Source organism: Oncorhynchus mykiss, unplaced genomic scaffold (genome assembly GCF_013265735.2).
Source record: "Oncorhynchus mykiss isolate Arlee unplaced genomic scaffold, USDA_OmykA_1.1 un_scaffold_581, whole genome shotgun sequence".
Lineage (NCBI taxonomy): Eukaryota > Metazoa > Chordata > Actinopteri > Salmoniformes > Salmonidae > Oncorhynchus > Oncorhynchus mykiss.
In genome coordinates this window covers 2,124-22,745 of record NW_023494028.1, presented here as the reverse complement: position 1 = coordinate 22,745, position 20,622 = coordinate 2,124, and the positions used below count along the sequence as shown (strand labels likewise).

At 41.1% G+C, this 20,622-nt stretch overlaps 2 protein-coding genes across 4 annotated transcripts; both read left to right on the top strand.

The window, feature by feature from the left end:
* Positions 1–1,807: 1,807 nt before the first annotated feature.
* On the top strand, positions 1,808–8,326 carry LOC110515295. Its single transcript, XM_036974474.1, has 6 exons — positions 1,808–2,074; positions 2,307–2,474; positions 7,084–7,129; positions 7,344–7,533; positions 7,649–7,685; positions 7,962–8,326. Exons 1-6 carry the CDS (start codon positions 1,973–1,975, stop codon positions 8,253–8,255), a joined length of 837 nt encoding a protein of 278 aa, XP_036830369.1. The 5' UTR covers positions 1,808–1,972; the 3' UTR covers positions 8,256–8,326.
* A 2,695-nt stretch (positions 8,327–11,021) lies between these two features.
* Positions 11,022–19,395, top strand: LOC118960036. 3 transcript variants are annotated; one of them, XM_036974471.1, is made up of 6 exons: positions 11,022–12,863; positions 12,991–13,069; positions 18,459–18,506; positions 18,899–19,010; positions 19,121–19,231; positions 19,325–19,395. In XM_036974471.1, the coding sequence occupies exons 1-4, from the start codon at positions 11,958–11,960 to the stop codon at positions 18,919–18,921; spliced, it is 1,056 nt and encodes a 351-aa protein (XP_036830366.1). In that variant the 5' UTR covers positions 11,022–11,957; the 3' UTR covers positions 18,922–19,010; positions 19,121–19,231; positions 19,325–19,395. The 3 variants fall into 3 exon arrangements, with proteins under 3 accessions (XP_036830366.1, XP_036830367.1, XP_036830368.1); XM_036974472.1 differs by lacking the exons at positions 18,459–18,506; positions 18,899–19,010; positions 19,121–19,231; positions 19,325–19,395 and adding an exon at positions 18,406–18,435; XM_036974473.1 differs by lacking the exons at positions 18,459–18,506; positions 18,899–19,010; positions 19,121–19,231; positions 19,325–19,395 and adding an exon at positions 14,322–14,502 and having other exon boundaries at positions 11,022–13,069.
* Positions 19,396–20,622: the final 1,227 nt, after the last annotated feature.

The following is a 20,622-nucleotide window of genomic DNA, read 5'->3' as shown; positions in this document are numbered from 1 at the left end:
GGTTTCTCCCTCTGCTGTTTCCTGAAGTCCACGATCATCTCCTTTGTTTTGTTGACGTTGAGCGTGAGGTTATTTTCCTGACACCACACTCCCGAGGGTGTAGCATAAGAACAGCTTCATTGGCACAATGGACAATAACCTTGCACAATGTTCTAATCTAACATTCTAATCTATATCTGCTTAATTTGTAAATTATGTCAGTGTTGGAGCCCCTAGCTATCCATAAATGAAAAAAACAAGAATATGGTGCCATCTGGTTTGCTTATTAATATAAGGAATTTGAAAATATTTATAGGTTTATAAGTATATTGTATCCAATTACATTTTTGATACTTAAGTATATTTAAAACCAAATACTTTTAGACTATTACTCTAGTATTTTACTGGGTGACTTTAACTTGAGTAAAAGGGACACGTACGGAAGTCGTCTGTATCAACAATAGTTCGTTGCGGGACAAAGCAATGGCCATGCACGTATACATTTTACGTATGGGTGCTCCCGGGAATCGGACCCATAATTCTTGCAGGACCACAGACAACAAGTCAACGTTACGTTTCTCTCAAGATTAGAATACTTGTGTTGTAGCTACACAGTAACACGTTAGCTAACGTGCTAGCCAGGGCTACAGTTTGCATCCATGACATACTTGTGTCATACAGTGAATTCAGGTTTAGCTCATGTCAGCTACAATGTAGTTGGAATCATTTGTAATAACTGTCTCTCTGAAGTTTATTTTGTTGCCACCACGGTGAACCACGTGTATTTCTGCGTGCGCCACCATTTTTTCTCATTTCAACTATGACCCTTCGCCTCTGACCCAACAACACATGGCATGTTTCTGTCCTCGTTTATTCAAAACTGGTTCGTAGTCGCCCTCAAGCGTTCTTCTCAAATTACTGCATTTTATTATTATTATTTTTTTTTTTAAATGATTTAACCTTATTTAACGAGGCAAGTCAGTTAAGAACGCATTCTTATTTACAATGTTATGTATTGCTCATCATTGGTGACGGCTGTTGTTTACTTATTTATTTGTTGTCTCATCACATTATTGTACAAAACAACGGACACGTAGCTAATACACCAGTATTTATTGTTTCGAGTGGTCTTTTTAGTGGTATGGGGATCCAGTATTGCGTCGCTGATGGCATTGATTGACAGATCATCCCTGAAGTTGTTTTATTACGTCAAAGTGCATTCACATTATGACGTTGGCTGAGTTACCGTATAAAATGCGATAGTTTATCTCTTTGGTAATCACTTGGTAAAGTTTTACATGGTGGGAATATAGGCTCCAGCCATAGACTTTAACCATGGAGGATAATAAGGTAAGCCTATGAATTGCTAACAGAGAAGCCCCATGCAGTGGTGCAGGAACCGCTCCACCGTCTTTTTTTATGCTGCAGGGTTTACAGGACATGGCGGTAGGGGTGCCGCAAGTAGTGGCAGCTGGGTGGCAGTGTGGGCTAACGTTAATGTGCCGCTAATATTATAATTTGTAATATTGTAAAACAAATGAATGCATTATAATAACCTATGGGACTTGTTATACATCAAATATGATCATTGCAAAGATAACAGTAGTAGGCTATTTATCATAATTCTACCTAAATTATAATAATAATAATAGGTGACTCCATAACGCATTAATTACGAATCTTGATATCAAGCAATATAATCTATGTGTATTTATAGCGAAAACCTGTTCTGTTATTTTTTTTAAATTAATTGAATGCTGATTGGCTGAAAGCTATGGTATATCAGAGCGTAAAACATTTATTTGTCCTCTTCTAATTAAGTTGGTAACCAGTTTATAATAACTGTGCGTTGTGTCACTTGTAAGAACAGCTCTTAGCTGTGGTATATTGTCCATATCCATGAGCATTTAAAGAATGGTCCATTTCTTCCAATCAGAGTTTAAATGAAGATGATCCACATGATCATCAAAGTTTGGAAGGTCAAGTCCAGAAAATGAAGAATGATATCCAGAGTTTAAACTATCCAGAAGATAGTGAAGTGAAAGATCCCCTGCCTCAGATCGAGCTGAAGGCTGTGACAAGGAGAAAAGTTAAGGTGAGAGAATAGACTGAGGAGAGAAAGGGAAATCTGGGGTCTTACATGTCCACACTTTAAACCTGTCCAATATGCCATATAACATGTTGTTGTGAGGTTGGAGGGTAAATTGTCCTTACAACAGACTTCCATCTCTTAATATTCAATCACCAATTGTTTACTGTAGCTCTTCTCAAAGGCCTGTATAGCAACGGCAACATACAGTATGTCATTGACTGTATTGTCTTTTTAGACCAAGAGGAGGACAGGTGCCAACAGGTCCACAGTTGAACAGAGCACTGATAGTGATGCGGCTGAGAGAGATTTTGTTGATAATCAGAATGATGAAGATGAGGAAAAGGTGAAGAAGGATCCCCTGCCTCAGATGCAGCAGGATGCCGTGAAGAGAAATAAAGTCAAGGTAAGGGAATAGATTGAGCAGAGATGTGGATATTTGTGATATCTTTCATATCTGTAACCTGCCCCTACAGCATGTTGTTCCGAGGAAGGTAAATTGCCCATGCAATACCCTTTTATCTCCTAATAGTAAATCTAGGGCTGACCCCATTTGGTTGACAGTTTGGTCGATAGGCTGTTGGTTGACTGGGATTTCTTAAGTCGAGCAGCCGCAAAAGTTTGTTTTCTTCATGGTGCACATGGACACCTGTCTGATTCGCGCCTGTCTCAGTTGACTAATCCATTGCCGCGGCCACAGGGATGGCACAGTCCATCACGCTAAGACGTGATACTGACATTTTATATGGTTATATCATTTAAAAATAATGGCGCAACACTAATAAATCATATTATTTTATAACAAATGCGCTTTCTCCTGCATTGGATACGGTCGCTGTCCATGGTTCTGAAACATAATCTTCAGTGCTCCGTATAATTGCCGCCCTTTCCTATGTTGCTATGTGCATAATAACAAAGTTAACCAGCATATTGGGATTGAGAACAATGCTGCAGAGGCAGCAGCAGTAGCAGAGATGTGGAAACAGCCCTGGCCTTAGCCTAATTGTCTAAGAAAATTGAGGAGAGAGGAAAACCCAACTAAATTAGGTCTATAATCAAAAGCCTAATTGTTAAATGTGCCTGGCTTTGTAAATCATCCATATACACTGCTCAAATAAAGGGAACACTTAAACAACACAATGTAACTCCAAGTCAATCACACTTCTGTGAAATCAAACTGTCCACTTAGGAAGCAACACTGATTGACAATACATTTCACATGCTGTTGTGCAAATGGAATAGACAACAGGTGGAAATTATAGGCAATTAGCTAGACACCCCCAATAAAGGAGTGGTTCTGCAGGTGGGGACCACAGACCACTTCTCAGTTCCTATGCTTCCTGGCTGATGTTTTGGTCACTTTTGAATGCTGGCGGTGCTTTCACTCTAGTGGTAGCATGAGACGGAGTGTACAACCCACACAAGTGGCTCAGGTAGTGCAGCTCATCCAGGATGGAACATCAATGCGAGCTGTGGCAAGAAGGTTTGCTGTGTCTGTCAGCGTAGTGTCCAGAGCATGGAGGCGCTACCAGGAGACAGGCCAGTACATCAGGAGACGTGGAGGAGGCCGTAGGAGGGCAACAACCCAGCAGCAGGACCGCTACCTCCGCCTTTGTGCAAGGAGTAGCAGGAGGAGCACTGCCAGAGCACTGCAAAATGACCACCAGCAGGCCACAAATGTGCATGTGTCTGCTCAAACGGTCAGAAACAGACTCCATGAGGGTGGTATGAGGGCCCGGCGTCCACAGGTGGGGGTTGTGCTTACAGCCCAACACAGTGCAGGACGTTTTTCATTTGCCAGAGAACACCAAGATTGGCAAATTCGCCACTGGCGCCCGTGCTCTTCACAGATGAAAGCAGGTTCACACTGAGCACATGTGACAGACGTGACAGTCTGGAGACGCCGTGGAGAACGTTCTGCTGTCTGCAACATCCTCCAGCATGACCGGTTTGGCGGAGGGTCAGTTATGGTGTGGGGTGGCATTTCTTTGGGGGGCCGCACAGCCCTCCATGCCATTAGGTACCGAGATGAGATCCTCAGACCCCTTGTGAGACCATATGCTGGTGCGGTTGGCCCTGGGTTCCTCCTAATGCAAGACAATGCTAGACCTCATGTGGCTGGAGTGTGTCAGCAGTTCCTGCAAGAGGAAGGCATTGCTGCTATGGACTGGCCCGCCCGTTCCCCAGACCTGAATCCAATTGAGCACATCTGGGACATCATGTCTCGCTCCATCCACCACAGACTGTCCAGGAGTTGGCGGATGCTTTAGTCAAGGTCTGGGAGGAGATCCCTCAGGAGACCATCCACCACCTCATCAGGAGCATGCCCAGGCGTTGTAGGGAGGTCATACAGGTACGTGGAGGCCACACACACTACTGAGCCTCATTTGGACTTGTTTTAAGGACATTACATCAAAGTTGGATCAGCCTGTAGTGTGGTTTTCCACTTTAATTTTAAGTGTGACTCCAAATCCAGACCTCCATGGGTTGATAAATTTGATTTCCATTGATCATTTTTGTGTGATTTTGTTGTCAGCACATTCAACTATGTAAAGAAAAAAGTATTTAATAAGAATATTTCATTCATTCAGATCTAGGATGTGTTTTTTTTAGTGTTCCCTTTATTTTTTTGAGCAGTGTATATATTACCAGTCGAAAGGGTTTTTCTTTATTTTTACTATTTTCTACATTGTAGAATAATAGTGAAGACATCAAAACTATGAAATAACACATATGGAATCATGTAGGTATCAAAAAAGTGTTAAACAAATCAAAATATATTTTACATTTGAGATTATTCAAAGTAGCCCTTTGCCTTGATGACAGCTTTGCACACGCTTGGCATTCTCTCAACCAGCTTCATGAGGTAGTCACCTGGAATGCATTTCATAAATTAACATGTGTGCCTTGTTAAAAATTAAGTAAAGGAATTTATTTCATTCTTAATGAATTTGAGCTAATCAGTTGTGTTGTGACAAGGTAGGGTTGGTATACATAAGATAGCCCTATTTGGTAAAAGACCAAGTTCATATTATGGCAAGAACAGTTCAAATAAGCAAAGAGAAACAGCAGTCCGTCATTACTTTAAGACATGAAGTTAAGTCAATCCGGAGAATTTAAAGAACTTTGAACTTTTCATCAAGTGCAAAAACCATCAAGTCGCAAAAACCATCAAGCACTATGATGAAACTGGCTCTCATGAGGACCGCCACAGGAAAGGAAGACAGAGTTAACTCGGCTGCAGAGGATACGTTCTTTAGAGTTAACTGCACCTCACACTGCAGCCCAAATAAATGCTTCACAGAGTTCAAGTCACCAACACATCTCAACATCAACTGTTCAGAGGAGACTGCGTGAATCAGGCCTTCGTGGTCAAATTGCTGCGAAGAAAGCACTACTAAAGGACACCAATAAGAAGAAGAGACTTGCTTGGGCCAAGAAACACAAGCAATGTACATTAGACTGGTGGAAATCTGTCCTTTGGTCTGATAAGTCCAAATTCTAACAATGTCTTTGTGAGAGTAGGCGTACAGATGATCTCCGCATGTGTGGTTCCCACCATGAAGCAAGGAGGAGGTGTGATAATGTGGGGGCGCTTTGTTGGTGACACTGTCTGTGATTTATTTAGAATTCAAGGCACACTTAACCAGCATGGCTACCATAGTATTCTGCAGTGATACGCCATCCCATCTGGTTTGCGTCTCCAGGCTGTGTAAGGGCTATTTGACCAAGAAGGAGAGTGATGGAGGGCTGCATCAGATGACCTGACATCCACAATCACCCAACCTCAACCCAATTGAGATGTTTTGGGATGAATTGGACCACAGAGTGAAGGAAAAGTAGCCAATAAGTTCTCAGCATATGTGGGAACTCCTTCAAGACTGTTGGAAAAGCATTCCAGGTGAAGCTGGTTGAGAGAATGCCAAGAGTGTACAAAGCTGCCATCAAGGCAAAGGATGGCTACTTTGAAGAATCTCAAATATAAAATATATTTAGATTTGTTTAACACTTTTTGGTACCTAAATGATTCCATGTGTTATTTCATAGTTTTGATGTCTTCACTACTATTCTACAATGTAGAAAATAGTACAAATAAAGAAAAGCCTTGAATGAGTAGGTGTGTCCAAACTTTTGACTGGTACTGTATACATATATACAGGAGTAAGACAGATATAGCTTCTATTGCCTGTTTGAGTATTTGTTTAATAGCCTACTGATTCTGTGAGCACCAAGCCTCATGCACCAGCAAAATGTTGAATTAAGCAATTTCACAGATTCGGTTGTTTTTAATATTTGCTATGCTGTAATAATGGCTTTATAATTTTTAGTCATTAGAACAGACTGGTATTGCTTAACATTTGCTTAACCTTTTGCGCGTAGGGGGCAGTATTTTCGTTTTTGGATAAAAAACATACCCATTTGAAACGGCCTATTTCTCAGCCCCAGAAACTAGAATATGCATACAATTGTCAGATTAGGATAGAAAACACTCTAAAGTTTCCAGAACTGTAAAGAAGAAGTTTCCAGAACTGTAAAGAAGAAGTTTCCAGAACTGTAAGGAAGAAACTAAATGGCTGAAATGATATTGCGTCTTCAGCATGGACAGCACAATAAACACTTGCTGTTATGTGGTGCCTTTTCGCTGCAGTAAGGAGGAGAGCGAGACAACGTGCACCTGTCACACAGGCACTCGCTGTCATTTATTTTAATACAGTGTCACCATCGGGCTCTTTCTTGAGTCATTTGTGTGTCTTAATTATTTAATTAAACAGTGTGCTTAAAGCATCAGCCAAGCTCAGTGCCTATGTAGGTGATTGTATTCAAACACATAGGCTGTGTCTGATATGGAAAAATACATTTTAACATTAGAACAGGATGACTCTCGGTCGACAAATATTTGTTTTTGTCGGGGACAGCCCTGCAATCAGTCTTACCCTTGCTCTACTCAAAGGGCTGTATTGGGATGGCTTCATACAGTATCTACGTGTATATCATTGACTGTATTGTATTTTTAGGCCAAGAGGACCAAGAGAAACAAAGTGGAGCAGATCACTGATGCAGGTCATAAATGAAACACTAATTTCACTGAATGTAATCCTTTTGCATGTAAATCTAATTTAGTATGGACATCTATTGAGCAGAAGACTAATAGCAGAGTGCACATGTTATACTTTCTTGGCTACTTAACTTCACAAAGTTGGCTAATACATATTTGCCTCAGAAGGTTACATGTTTTCTGACTTCTTTACCTTGGTGAATGCTGCTTTGCACACAGATCCCTCTACATCTGTGGAATTCTCTGGGATGGCAGTTCAGGGGACATCTCACCAGGGACAATCTAATGAGAAGATCCTAAGTGAGTGTGTCTCCAGGGCCTGTCAGACCAGGGCTCTTGACCTCCCGCCAATCGATCCGGATGCTTTCAACCCGATTATCATCCGGTTTCTGGAAAAACTTACTGAGGAGTATGTCCAAACTTATATTGTAGTATTTGAATGCAATGTCATCTGGAGGATTTTATAAATTGTATGTGTGTTGGTGTGCTTTTTGGTGCTAAAAACATCTAATTATCTCCTATAGGCAATGGAGGCAGTTAAGCATTGGCAGGATGGACCCTGTAAGTCCCTTAACCCTGAAAATGATTCATAGATATATTAATAGATGTTTCAAGAATATTAGATACAAACCTTTTATCTATCTACAGTATCATCCACATTATCACAAACAGTTACATTCAAAGAGCTTTTTAGTAGCCTACTGCTTTTCATGCTTTCCAATGTATGCCACTTTCATGATTCTCATGAACATATGTGAGATTGTTGGTATCTCTTCGAGGAGCTTGGTTTCAGAGCCCGGCTATGAGTAATCTACCTACACTGTTTCGGTCCTACAGGTGATGAGGGCATTGCTTGCAGAGATGTGCCTGGAGATTGTGCGGTTTGTATCTGAGGCCATCCTGGAGGTCATCATCCCTGCAATTTTCCGTTTTGTACGGATATACAGCCACGTGTCTCCAGTATCTGGCAAGTCTCTGACAGAATCAGAGAGATCCTCTAGCACAAACCTGAAGGTTCGCAAGAGAGGCAGCAGCAAATCCTCAAGGTCTTGCACGGCCAAATCAAGCTCCTCACGTAATGGGTATGTTCAGTCATTCCTAAAGAAACCGGTTTCACCTAACTATTCATAACCCATTTTGTGAAAATATGTTTTGTTATCTGTATAACAGTTTACTCTTAATGACCAGTTTAACTGATTACTGAATGATGTATTAATGTCACTACTGTGTCTACTATTGAATATGGAATGCTGTATTGTTTGCTTTGTATTCTCAAAGGTCTCAGACAGTGTTGCCAAATACTCAGGGAGATGGTGAGTCTATATCATCTGAGCCACTCAGGGACTTTTTTGGGATTACTGAGGACAGTCTCCTCACTGGTGTCCAGGATTCCTTCAAAGAGTCGCTGAACAATGTCCTCTGTATCCAAAGAGAGGACCAGGTAGACACTCAAAGTCTATCCCGGGTTATTGTTGGAGAAGTGTCAAAGAAGGTCAATTCCATAATCTCTGTGGCTATCCAAACTCCCATCTCTGGCCGAATGTCCCCTGTTATTTTTGCCAGTGGTGGTGTCTCCAGAACCAAGGTTGTTGAGGAGATGGTGTCTGGCGTTTCCAACATACTTCAGATGTATATTAATGGGAAGAGTGTTGAGCAGATTGTTGTTCTCAGAGAGGATGGTGTTGAGGTGGATATGACACATTTAACAGGACAGGTCATGACAGCCTTCAGTGGCACTGTTTTGAACTTCAGCAATAAGGAGGAAAATGACCCCGATAAGAGGGAACTGCTTTGTGTTGTTGCTGACCATATGAAGATGCTTGAAGCTTGTAAAAGTCCTGAGGAGATGCTAAAACAAGGAGAGAGCAACCTCAATATCAAAGGTGCCACATCTAGTCTTCGTCTGTCAACACAAAGTATGGACAGACTACTCACTGAGGAGTTTCAGACCAAGGCCACTGAATCGATCCGGGAGATCGTTAAAAGATTCAGGGGTTGTACATCATGTTGTTCTGGCACTACATCATCTTGTCCAACTCCTAGGATAGGTGAGATCAGAGACCTTATGATTGACCCTGAGGCCTCTGAGTTGGTAAGTACCTTTGTTTCAGACATGGACAATCTTACCCAGTCTATCAGGGCATCCTGCTCTCCTGCACAGAGTGAGCAGATCCTTCTTGAAAACCATCAGAGTAAGATCTGGTCTTACACTGTTGGTTGTTACTACGACATGAAAAATACGCTGAAGAGGATTCTTACCTGTCCAGAAAAAGGGTATCTCGCAAGTACATTTGTGGAGAGCACAAAAGATTATTTCACAATGGTTCCAACTTTGTGCCTAGACATCGGTCATTCCAGTAATGGTGAGGCTGACACATCGGACTCCATTTCTTGTAAACCACTTTTAATAACCCCCTCATCTATGAATGAACAAAAAGGACAAAGTGAGACCCCAAAACCTCTCTTGGCTCTCAAAAAGTATTTGCAAGACCAAGTCCTCCTTGACACCACAAAAGCGATTGCCAGCCAGGTTCTTGTCTTGTATAAGACTGAGGTGATGGAGAAGTTCTCATCTTCTGTTGGAGAGTGTGATTCTGAAGAGTCTCTGGAGGCCATTCTATTTGTGGATGGCATCATGTCTGACTTGAATGATTTCACCAGTTCGTGTTCCCCCTCACCATCTGAGTTGTTAGACAGTGAACAATGTCTCTCCCATCTCACTTTTCCACTTGGTCTGCAGGACAGGACCACCAACAGTGAATCTACCCAGAGTCTTCCAGTTATAAATATGAAGAAACTCTCCAGTGTGTCTTTCCAGACAAAGGCTAGAAAGGCAGTGAGCGAAGCCCTGAGATCTGTCAACCCCTTTACAAACAGCTTACTGGGAGACTCTGAAGCATCTAAATTGCTGGACACTTTTGTAACAGATGTGGAGACTATTGTTCAGTCCATGCAGGCACATCACTCTGAAAATGTCAGAATTTCAAAAGTGAGCACCCTTTCTGCTGCTCGTATTATATATCATAGATTTCGAGAAATGCTGAGGCGGTTTCTCACTCCCTGCCAAGACTCTGTAAAGGTCATCGATGGTGTTACACCAATACATGATGAGACTCTCAAACAGGCTCCTAGTGAAAGTTTAGATTCTCAGGTGACTTGTAATAGGGATTCTCTTGAAATCCAAGCGGACCTTCAAACCTGTACCAAGGAGGTCATTAGTCAGATCCTCACTGTGTATCACTCTGAGGAATCCATGGAGGAATACCTCTCTAGCCTAAAAGGAGATACAGAAGACCTGTCCAAGCTTTTGGATGCCGTTGTTTCTCAGATTGACGTCCTTGCCGCCTCCAAATCATATTTATCTGTTGATGACTATGCTGTCAATACACAGGACAATTTGCATGGTGAGATCAACAATGATGAGGAGGAAGCATCCTCTAGAAGTCTTAAATCCACAGCCTTTGACAAATTATGTACTGATGAGTTTCAAACTAAAGCCTCACATTTGGCTGGTGGGATCCTTCAATCAGGGTTGATTGCCATTGTAAATACCAGCCTTGATGGTAGAAGTGCAGACATTTGTACAGAGTCCAGTAATGATGGTGATGATAGAGATTTCAAATCCTTCAGAACCGTGGAACTCCACCTTTGTTCACCTCTTCTCTGCACACCAATTCTGCAGCATCCAACATCGTCATAAGCATCACTAAAGACCTTAATAGCATCACCCAGATGACTAAAATGTCTGATGCTTCAGTGTCTGGCCAGTTAGAGAGATCCCTGTCAGCTTCAACCCTTCCTGTCAGTGTTCACAACGGGGTCAATGTGAAAGGAAAGATCATTTGGCCAGGCACTGTTAACCTGTTCAACAATGTGTTCATCAAGGTCAAGGATTTTTTTTGCCCAGCAACAACCAGTACTCCTAGACAATGTGGTTGAGGCCTCCAAACATGCCGAATCCATATGCAGAACAGCTACTTCTACACAAATTACTTACAATGAACATGAAGGCAGCCAGACCAGCATGGTAAATTATTCCAAAGCCTTAATTAGTCAGACTCTGATGACAATCCAGAGGAGAGTGTTTATGTCAGAGAGGATGAGCACCTCAGAGAAAGCCCTCTTGACTCGTTCCATCGTGGGCTCCATGTTGGAGGATGTTGACATGGTGAGAAGTGATGGACACGAGATACACCGGCCATCCTCCTCAAAGTCCTCCCTGTCCATCACCTCTGCCATGACCAGAGGGTCCCAGAGTGATTTGACAAATTCTCTTCCAGGCACTCCAGTCCCCAATGAGTGGCCTGTTGAAATCTATTGTCCTATCATTAGGAGTTCGGTCATTGATATGAGTGACTCCTCAACTCATTCACAAGGGTCAACAAATTACACAAGGCAAACCATCTCTGCCATAGTTGACACTGTTATGGAGGTCATTCCAAGAGAAGATACGAAACACACAGCCACTGCAGATGATGTCACTTCTTTTACAAGAAGACTTGCGAGACTCAGCCCCAGGGACGGTCTTCAGAACTTCTCACATGAGCTCACTGACAAAGTTTATGAGCTCATAAAAAGTCACAACACCCCCAGGCTCTTTTTGTGCCAGCTGGCAAGAGCGTGTCTGACTCTATTCTTTTGAAGCTGAAGACAGGATTGAATGCTTCTGAAGAATCCAGGGAGTTTCCATCTGACCTTGTATACTCCTTTGCTACGGAGTCAATAAAACGTCTGCTACAGCAGATTGTCTTCTGGCTTCCTCCACCATCACAAGGATCCGATTTCTGCCAAACTATCATCTCTGATGGTTCTCTGCAGGAAACAAGTTGGCTTATGCCGAGCTCTTCTGCCATCTCCATTAGTTCCTCACAGGTTTACTTTGACACAAAGAGCCTTTTCACCAATATAATGGTCAATCAGGTCATGGATACCTGTTCTGTGGCCTCCAATTCATCAGAAGAATTATCAGAGTTGATGAACATAATCAATGGGTTGTCCCCAACTGATGCTGGAACACTTGACTCTGACAGACCGGCTCTCATGACCACTAGCCGTCAGTCTAGTTCCAAATCATTGCCTAGACCCCCTCTGTCTGGCAGCAGCACACACAACGGTGGAACTGTGGATATTCAAGTTTTAGGAGAGGTGGAATCCAAGATGGACAACAAAGATCTGGAGATGTCTAGTGTCTCTGTGCATCCATCAACTCCATCAGCCATGGACTCTGAGACACATGCATCATTTGACTCCACTAGCAATGACTACACCTCTTTGGTACTTTTACTGATTGTTAGATTGCTGTCAATGATCACCCCTATCACATTACTGGAATCCTCTGACATTGGTGAAACATCAAGAGTTCTCACAAAGAGGATTCTGTCTGAGTTCTGTGGCACCTCAGGCCTTGAACCAACTCAAGCCTACCCCCAGAATCTGAAAATCAAAAAGATTTTCAAGGCTGTCTACAAGGGGCTTCTTCAAGAATTTGGGTCAGAGAAGATGCTCCAGGTTGCAATGAAGTCAACGGATTATGCATTTGACGATGCCCTGGTCAAATCATTAACTAGGGAACTACTAGCTAAATGCAATGAGGCTAGCTCTTCACCTCCCTCCATGACACAGTTGTCATCACACAATGTACTTGGCAGTGACGAGGTAGGTAATTCTGGGCTTCCAACAACTTGTAGAAAGGAAAAGAAGAGAGGAAGATTCAGCGCTCTCTGTGGACTCAACCCAAAGGTACATATGTCATCAAAATACACATTTTTAAGATTATTTTTTATTCATTACGTACAGTATGATGGTAAACACTGATACCCTTTGTGTGCAATTTCTCCTACTGTATAAATGACTGTTTGTTACCCAGTGTACAAAGAAGGTCAACAAGAAGAACCACTGCACTCCAACACCTTCCCAGAACCAGACCCCTGCCGTCAGTGAAAAAGGTAAGTCAATACACTCAAATGTGTACTGAACAAAAATATAAACGCAACATGCAACAATTTCAAAGATTTTATTGAGTTACAGTTCATATATGGAAATCAGTCAATTGAAATACGTTCATTAGGCCCTTATCTATGGATTTCACATGACTGGGAATACAGATATGCATCTGTTCGTCACAGATACCTTAAATAAAAGGTAGGGGCGTGGATCAGAAAACCAGTCAGTATCTGGTGTGACCACCATTTTCCTCATGCAGCGTGACACTTCTCTTTCGCATAGAGTTGATCAGGCTGTTGATTGTGGCCTATGGAATGTTGTCCCACTCCTCTTCAATAGCTGTGCAAAGTTGTTGAATATTGGTGGGAACTGGAACACGCTGTTGTACACGTCAATCCAGAGCATCACAAACATGCTAAATGGGTGACATGTCTGGTGAGTATGCAGGCCTTTCGACATGGGGCCATGCATTACCATGCTGAAACATGAGGTGATGGCGGCGGATGAATGGCACGACAATGGGCCTAAGGATCTCGTGACGGTATCTCTGTGCATTCAAATTGCCATTGATAAAATGCAATTGTATTCGTTGTCCGTAGATTATGCCTGCCCACACCATAACCCTACAGCCAACACGACGCCATATACGTACGTGGTCTGTGGTTGTGAGGCCTGTTGGACATACTGCCAAATTCTCTAAAACGACATTGAAGGCAGCTCTGAGACAGAGACAGAGTTGCGTTGTGTGGTGTGACAAAACTGCACATTTTAGCGTGGCCTTTTATTGCCTCCAGCACGAGTTGCACCTTTGTAATGATCATGCTTTTTAACCCACAAGAGTCTACGCCCTGTCTGGGCCGAGGGGTTTGTATCGGCCTTACTGCTATTTGCCCATACAAACGCATTGAATAACAGATTCACTACATGGAACTGAAGCGTCTGATATATATCGTCAACTTTTTATATATATATATATATATATATATATATATATATATATATATTTATTTATATGTATATATATTTTTGCATGTTTTTATCCCCTTCTTTTGGCACTAAACAGTCTAAGCCCTGGGGTGGCCTATGTAACACTTCTGCGTTAAATAGGCGGATTGAGACTGCTAGGCTACCTGCCGCCCGACATTTGTAAATTATGTAGAATATTACAATTTAAATAATAATAATGCAATACTAATTCTTCACACTAACTAGGGTCAGTTAAAGAAAATGTTATGTTTACATTTTTTCCCCCAGCAATTGTCAATGATCAACAATCCTGCCGAACAGAGAGTGTATGCTCCACCAAGAAGAAACCAAGGAAGCGCTCGCTCATTTCCAGGATGTTTTCAGCTATAGGCAAAGCCTTGTCCAGTCCCTTTACTTCCTGCTATAAAAAGAAGAGTACCTAATCTATATTTCAAAATAAATATTTGAATTAACATAATTGCATTAATTCTTCATGTTGAGTGTTTTTCATTATATATTATTGGATGATATAAAGTGTAGTAGTAGTAGAAGTTGTATAGTTGACTATAAACATACATAAAAAAATAATAAGAATAGTGTGCACTTCTAGGTACAGTTGAAGTCTGATGTTTACATACACCTTAGCCAAATACATTTAAACTCAGTTTTTCACAATTCCTGATATTTAATCCTCGTAAAAAATCCCTGTCTTAGGTCAGTTAGAATCATCACTTTATTTTAAGAATGTGAAATGTCAGAATAATACTAGAGATAATTATTTATTTCAGCTTTTCTTATTATTTATTTCACGTTCCCAGTGGGTCAGAAGTTTACATACACTCAATTAGTATTTGGTAGCATTGCCTTTAAATTGTTTAACTTGGGTCAAACGTTTCGGTTGGTCTTCCACAAGCTTCCCACAATAAGTTTACTGAATTTTGGCCCATTCCTCCTGACAGAGCTGTGTAACTGAGTCAGGTTTGTAGGCCTCCTTGCTCGCACACACCTTTTCAGTTCTGCCCACACATTTTCTATAGGATTGAAGTCAGGGCTTTGTGATGGCCACTCCAATACCTTGACTTTGTTGTCCTTAAGTCATTTTGCCACAACTTTGGAAGTATACTTGGGGTTATTGTCCATTTGGAATACCCACTTGCGACCAAGCCTTAACTTCCTGACTGATGTCTTGAGATGTTGCTTCAATATATCCACATCATTTTTGTGGATATCACATCAAATAAAACTATAAAATAATCTTATCTAAGTCCTTTACAATTTTAGGGGGTAAGTCAAGTGACAACGAGACATAAACCAATCTGGATAACCCTTCAGCTTTGGATAATAATACTCAACCGTATAACGAAATATCTCTCATCAACCAGAGGTTCAATTAGTTAAAGTTCAATTCAGTCCTTTGTTTTTCATCCTTGCATATAACCAATTTCAATATAAGTAACCTTATCTTTAATTGGGATACCAAATACTTCCTGTAAACACAATCCTTGAATGGAAATAAGGCTGACTTACTGATATTCAGTTTCAACCCGAAACTAAGGAAAAGTCTTCAATACAGGAAACTGCTTTAGAAACCTCATTCCTGTCTCTTAAAAAATATTACGATTCGCCTAGCATTAATAGAAAAAACAGAAATGGACATTTACTATCACAGTGACTAGATGAAGAATATTAAACTTGTATACGTTCACATGAACCAGGGTCTCACAAAAAGAAAAGTTCTTACTAGTTGCAAATAAAAACAGTCCTTTGCACCACGCTAGTGGGTGACCTAAATTCTCTATAGATATATATTTATACAATGCAAATAACATTGTACCATAAATTGGTAAAAACTAATAGCCATCAAGCTAACATTAAGTGTCAGTGCGAATTTCCCTGCCATAAATAAATCTATATATAAAAAAAGTGTGGCTCACACAAACAATGCTCTTTCCTCAAGAAATATAAAGTTTTATCAGATGCAAATAAAACTCAGTCCTGCACAACTCACTTGATAAATCCAGCCACAGACGATTCTGAGCTTCTTTGTCAAATGCTGTCAGATCCTCCTTGAACCTCAGGTTGTATCTTCTTTAAACAGTCATTTTTCTTTGCACTTTTCCTGTGTCATGTCCCTCACTGTCCTGGAGATGAATCTCATGATCACTGGTCGTGGTGGCTGGTTGTTTTTCCCATCTCTCAGCCTACCCAGGCGGTGCACTACATCCAGAGAACCTGCAACAACATTTCGCTCCTCCTATTGCCCTGCAAATGTCCTTCACTCTTGCTTTGATGTTCTCGTCAGATTTTTCTGCTATTCTTTTATTTTTAAATTTTACCCCTTTTTTCTCCCCAATTTCGTGGTATCCAATTGTTGTAGCTACTATCTTGTCTCATTGCTACAACTCCCGTATGGGCTCTGGAGAGACGAAGGTTGACATGTCATGCGTCCTCCAGCGCGCATTCCAACCCGGAAGCCAGCCGCACCAATGTGTCGGGAGGCTACACCGTGCACCTGGCAACCTTGACTGCGCCCGGCCCCGCCACAGAAGTCGGCTGGTGCGCGATGAGATAAGGAGATCCCTACCGGACCAATCGCTCCCAAGCCCAGACGACGCTAGGCCAATTGTGCGTCGCCCCATCGACCTCCCCGTCGCGGCCACGACAGAGCACTGGGCGCGAACCCAGGGACTCTGATGGCACAGCTGGCGCTGCAGTACAGCGCCCTTTAAACCACTGCGCCACCCGGGAAGTCCTGCTTTTTCTGCTATTCCATAAATTTTGAAGATTCCATCTCCGACTATACCGGTCATTCTCGTTTACCTTTGACTCCATTTCAGTGAGTTTCTATCCTGCTTTGCAACCTGAATGTTCAATGTTGCTTTCTGCTGCTTCAGAGTTTTACTTCCTCAGCACTGAAAATCAATCGATTTCGTCAGGTTAACGATACTGACAGTGTTCTTTTACACCAAATTCATGATGTTATCTGTACTCTCTTTTGATTTTAGCCGTGAGGATGCGGACGATGTTGTCCTGTAGCTGGCTCATTGATGGTTCACTTCTCAGCTTCTTTGGAAGTTGCTCCTTGGTTGGGGTATTCGGGTATGAATCGCATTCACCCCCCTTTTTTACACTGCAAGCATATGAGTGAGTTTCACCAGGGTAGCCTAGTGGTTAGAGCGTTGGACTAGTAACCGGAAGGTTGTGAGTTCAAACCCCCGAGCTGACAAGGTACAAATCTGTCGTTCTGCCCCTGAACAGGCAGTTAACCCACTGTTCCCAGGCCGTCATTGAAAATAAGAATTTGTTCTTAACTGACTTGCCTGGTTAAATAAAGGTAAAATAAAATAAAACAAATTCTCCTTGGAAGTTTCAACATCCATTATCTCAGCAACAATTTGGTCATGTCCTGATTACATGCTACTAGCTATGAAGACGTTAGCAGGCTAACTTAACGGCACACGCTGAAACGTTTAGATAGCTAGCTTGTCCGTTGGAAATCGTCAAAAATATGTCAATGGTTTGAATAATTACAAAATTATTCATTGTATGGTTAGATATCATTTTTGTGAAAATAACAAATTTCAACTGCAGTCTAAAACTATAAACTTTGTGAGAAAACCCAAAAATTGTTCCTCAGCTAGAAATGTTCCACCCTCTCATGTCGCCATCTTGACCATGTCACTGATTTCATGGAGCTCTCCTGCGCATCATTTACTTCACAAAATCCCGCAAATGTGAAAGCGCCAGAAAGAAACATTGCGAGATTGTAAATATGTGTGAAAGTCAGAGATTTGAAAGCAGACGCTTTCATCAAAAGCGATGTACAGTAATGCGTACATACATTTGACTTTTGAGTGGCCCAGGGAAATTAAACTTTTTCAAGCTTTTCTAAGCAATTTTTGTATCTCTTTCTTTGTAATACTGTATGTATTCAATCATTTCGAATTGATCACTTCCCACTGGGCACATACATCAATTCAATGTTTATTCCACGTTGGTTTAACGTAATTTAATTGAAATTACATGGATATTCTGTCACAGGTAATTTTGTAATCTGCAGTCAATTTAATTATGTTTTCATGTGCCATGATTCTGACATTTCACATATGGTCCTCATAGGATTAGGCTACATAATTACAGTGGTGCAGTAAATGTAATCTCAATTCAATACGAGATGCATATACTGTACATATAGCCATTATAGCTATTAAACCCATGTTCAGTGACTGTAATCTGTGACGCAAGTGGCCTAATATGTTTGTGACGTTCCATGGAACCCACAGTGTTGTTTAAAACTAGATTCTGATTGGCTTGCAGGTCATTCTACAGTGTAAATTATAAATGAAAACGTGCTTTTATATCAGTGTTACAGATTCACATTACTGAACGTGTCTCAACCCGTACCGCGCTTTTATCTGCCTAAAGGTATCTTCACGCACGACTGGATAGGCCTTTTGGATACGCTTGTCCAAGGTAAGGATATGAGTCAAGCTATAGCCTACTTTTAATGTTTTAGTTCCGAACTCAAATTACTCCAGTCAAGTGATTCATCATAAAAGTGAGTTGTTTTGACTGAGCAGTCCAATGACCAATGCTGTTTTTGGACTATGAGACCCTCGGCTATATACTATGATGAGCCAATAACATGCATAGATTGTGCATTAGGCATTGCACAAGTTAGTGTCTAGGTCAGAATATAAAGTTGCTACTTCTGTCAACTCAAGTTACTCAAGTCAAGTGATTAATGGTAAGAGTTAGTTGTTTTGACTGTCAAAACAAATAACTTTGATGGAATATTCCAAATTACAATGGCAATTATTCATCACAAATTCACAATATTACTTGTATTTCAATGATTCATCCAGGCCCAAGACATAAAGTCTCCTGAAAGCTGTGTAGCAATCATTCCATTGCTGACCCATAGGATGGTAATCACATACATGATTGGCTTCATCTAGAATCATGGATACCTTTCATGTGAGTACTCACACACAATATTTTTTTTACATACCTCAGAAGGAAGAAACCTCAATATCTGGAAGCACTGTCTCGTGTACAATTGCTAATGCTATCTCTGAAATGTCTAGCAAAATGTTGACTTGATCGTTTCATCAAGACCTTCTCATCACAAGTTGGAACTAGTGGTCAACATTGGGACAATGCAGCCATAAATAACATGGACCAATATTTTCATGGAGGTAAGTACTATACTTCTGATGGGTTTAAAGATTGTATTACATTATCTTACCATAGATATTTTTCCTCTAATTTGGCTCCCGTTCCTCCAACAGTGAGCTTGACCTGCCAGCAGAGCTCACTGGAGCAGGGAGACATGCCGTCATCCTTTTGGCGCCTGACAAAGTACACTTTTTCTCTTCTAAATAACACTACAGTAACATCTTCTGCACAAAGTTACATTCCTAATTAGATTGGTGTTAAGTGAGAACGAATCCTAAAGATGGTCCAATGGGCATGGTATGAAGCCTCTCATCATCTCAGTGTGTTGAACCACCTGATTTCTTGCAGGCTTGAGATTCAGATCCTGCTGAATGATGTTAAGCATTCGATTAACCACATGCAGGGGACGCTGAACACCATGCAGGGGCAGTGTATTGAGTTGCAGACTGCCATGTCTAAGGTAGTGTCAGATGAGTCTCAGATACAGAAGAATAAGTCTATGATGGTATGGTGATAATGATTGAGATGGTGATTATAATAATGATGACTAGCGGTACCTAAGGGCAGTAAATCATTGGATCTGATTAATTAAATTCAATGCAATTCAATCTTTGAGGAGTGCAACCATAGAAATACAATGACTTTACACTAATAATAAGCTATTGTCAACTTGCCGTCTATGCTTATCTTGCTCATTGCTCACTGTCAATTGCTGACTGTTACCCTATGAGTGCAACTATTATTGATTTCTCACAGAAAAATTATTTGGTTGCAAATGTACCTGGGGCCATGTAAATAATTGTTAGGCTACTCATTTTGAATCCACCGGTGGCAACTTGTGTGACCATAAAAGTCTGTGCGACTTGGCACAGTAAAATAATTTGGTTACTGACCTGCCCTACATCATAGAAGGCACTTCAAGTCGAACTAGGACATTTTGACATTTCTGACTCACTAACTCGTCATGGAATGACTAACTCGTCATGGAAAGTTTCCCACTTGTGAAGTATTAGAATCAACCAGTAGGAAGCTCTACGCTAATAACGTACATTCATTTTAACTCTGAGGTTCCAAGTTTCCGATGACATGTGAATGCGTCAATAATTGCTATGGTAATTTTGAATGTTCAGTCAGTGAGCATTATGTGTAATTATCCTACATACTTACATCAAATACTTTATGATAGCATCATCTCCTGTAGTAGCAGTGCCATTCCAAACACAATAAATGTAAAAATGAACAAAGATACAAAATATTGCTAAAGTGAAGAAAATCAGCTCAAAAGTGTAGGAGGAAATGCCCCTGCAGCAGGGAGGCTTACGGTATTATAATATATTGTAGATAACATTAATATAATTTGTATTTACAGTATCAGTACACATACAAATGAAAGTATATGCTAGGGAATGAT

Bases quoted from the DNA above. Each gene is read 5' to 3' on its own strand.
- LOC118960036 (XM_036974471.1), top strand. From the start codon at position 11,958: ATGCCGAGCTCTTCTGCCATCTCCATTAGTTCCTCACAGGTTTACTTT. The intron at 13,070-18,458 runs GTAAGTCAATAC...ATCTGCCTAAAG, and splicing joins CCCTGCCGTCAGTGAAAAAG to GTATCTTCACGCACGACTGG. The intron at 18,507-18,898 runs GTAAGGATATGA...TGATTCATCCAG, and splicing joins TTTGGATACGCTTGTCCAAG to GCCCAAGACATAAAGTCTCC.
- LOC110515295 (XM_036974474.1), top strand. From the start codon at position 1,973: ATGAAGAATGATATCCAGAGTTTAAACTATCCAGAAGATAGTGAAGTG. The intron at 2,075-2,306 runs GTGAGAGAATAG...TTGTCTTTTTAG, and splicing joins TGACAAGGAGAAAAGTTAAG to ACCAAGAGGAGGACAGGTGC. The intron at 7,534-7,648 runs GTATGTCCAAAC...TATCTCCTATAG, and splicing joins CTGGAAAAACTTACTGAGGA to GCAATGGAGGCAGTTAAGCA.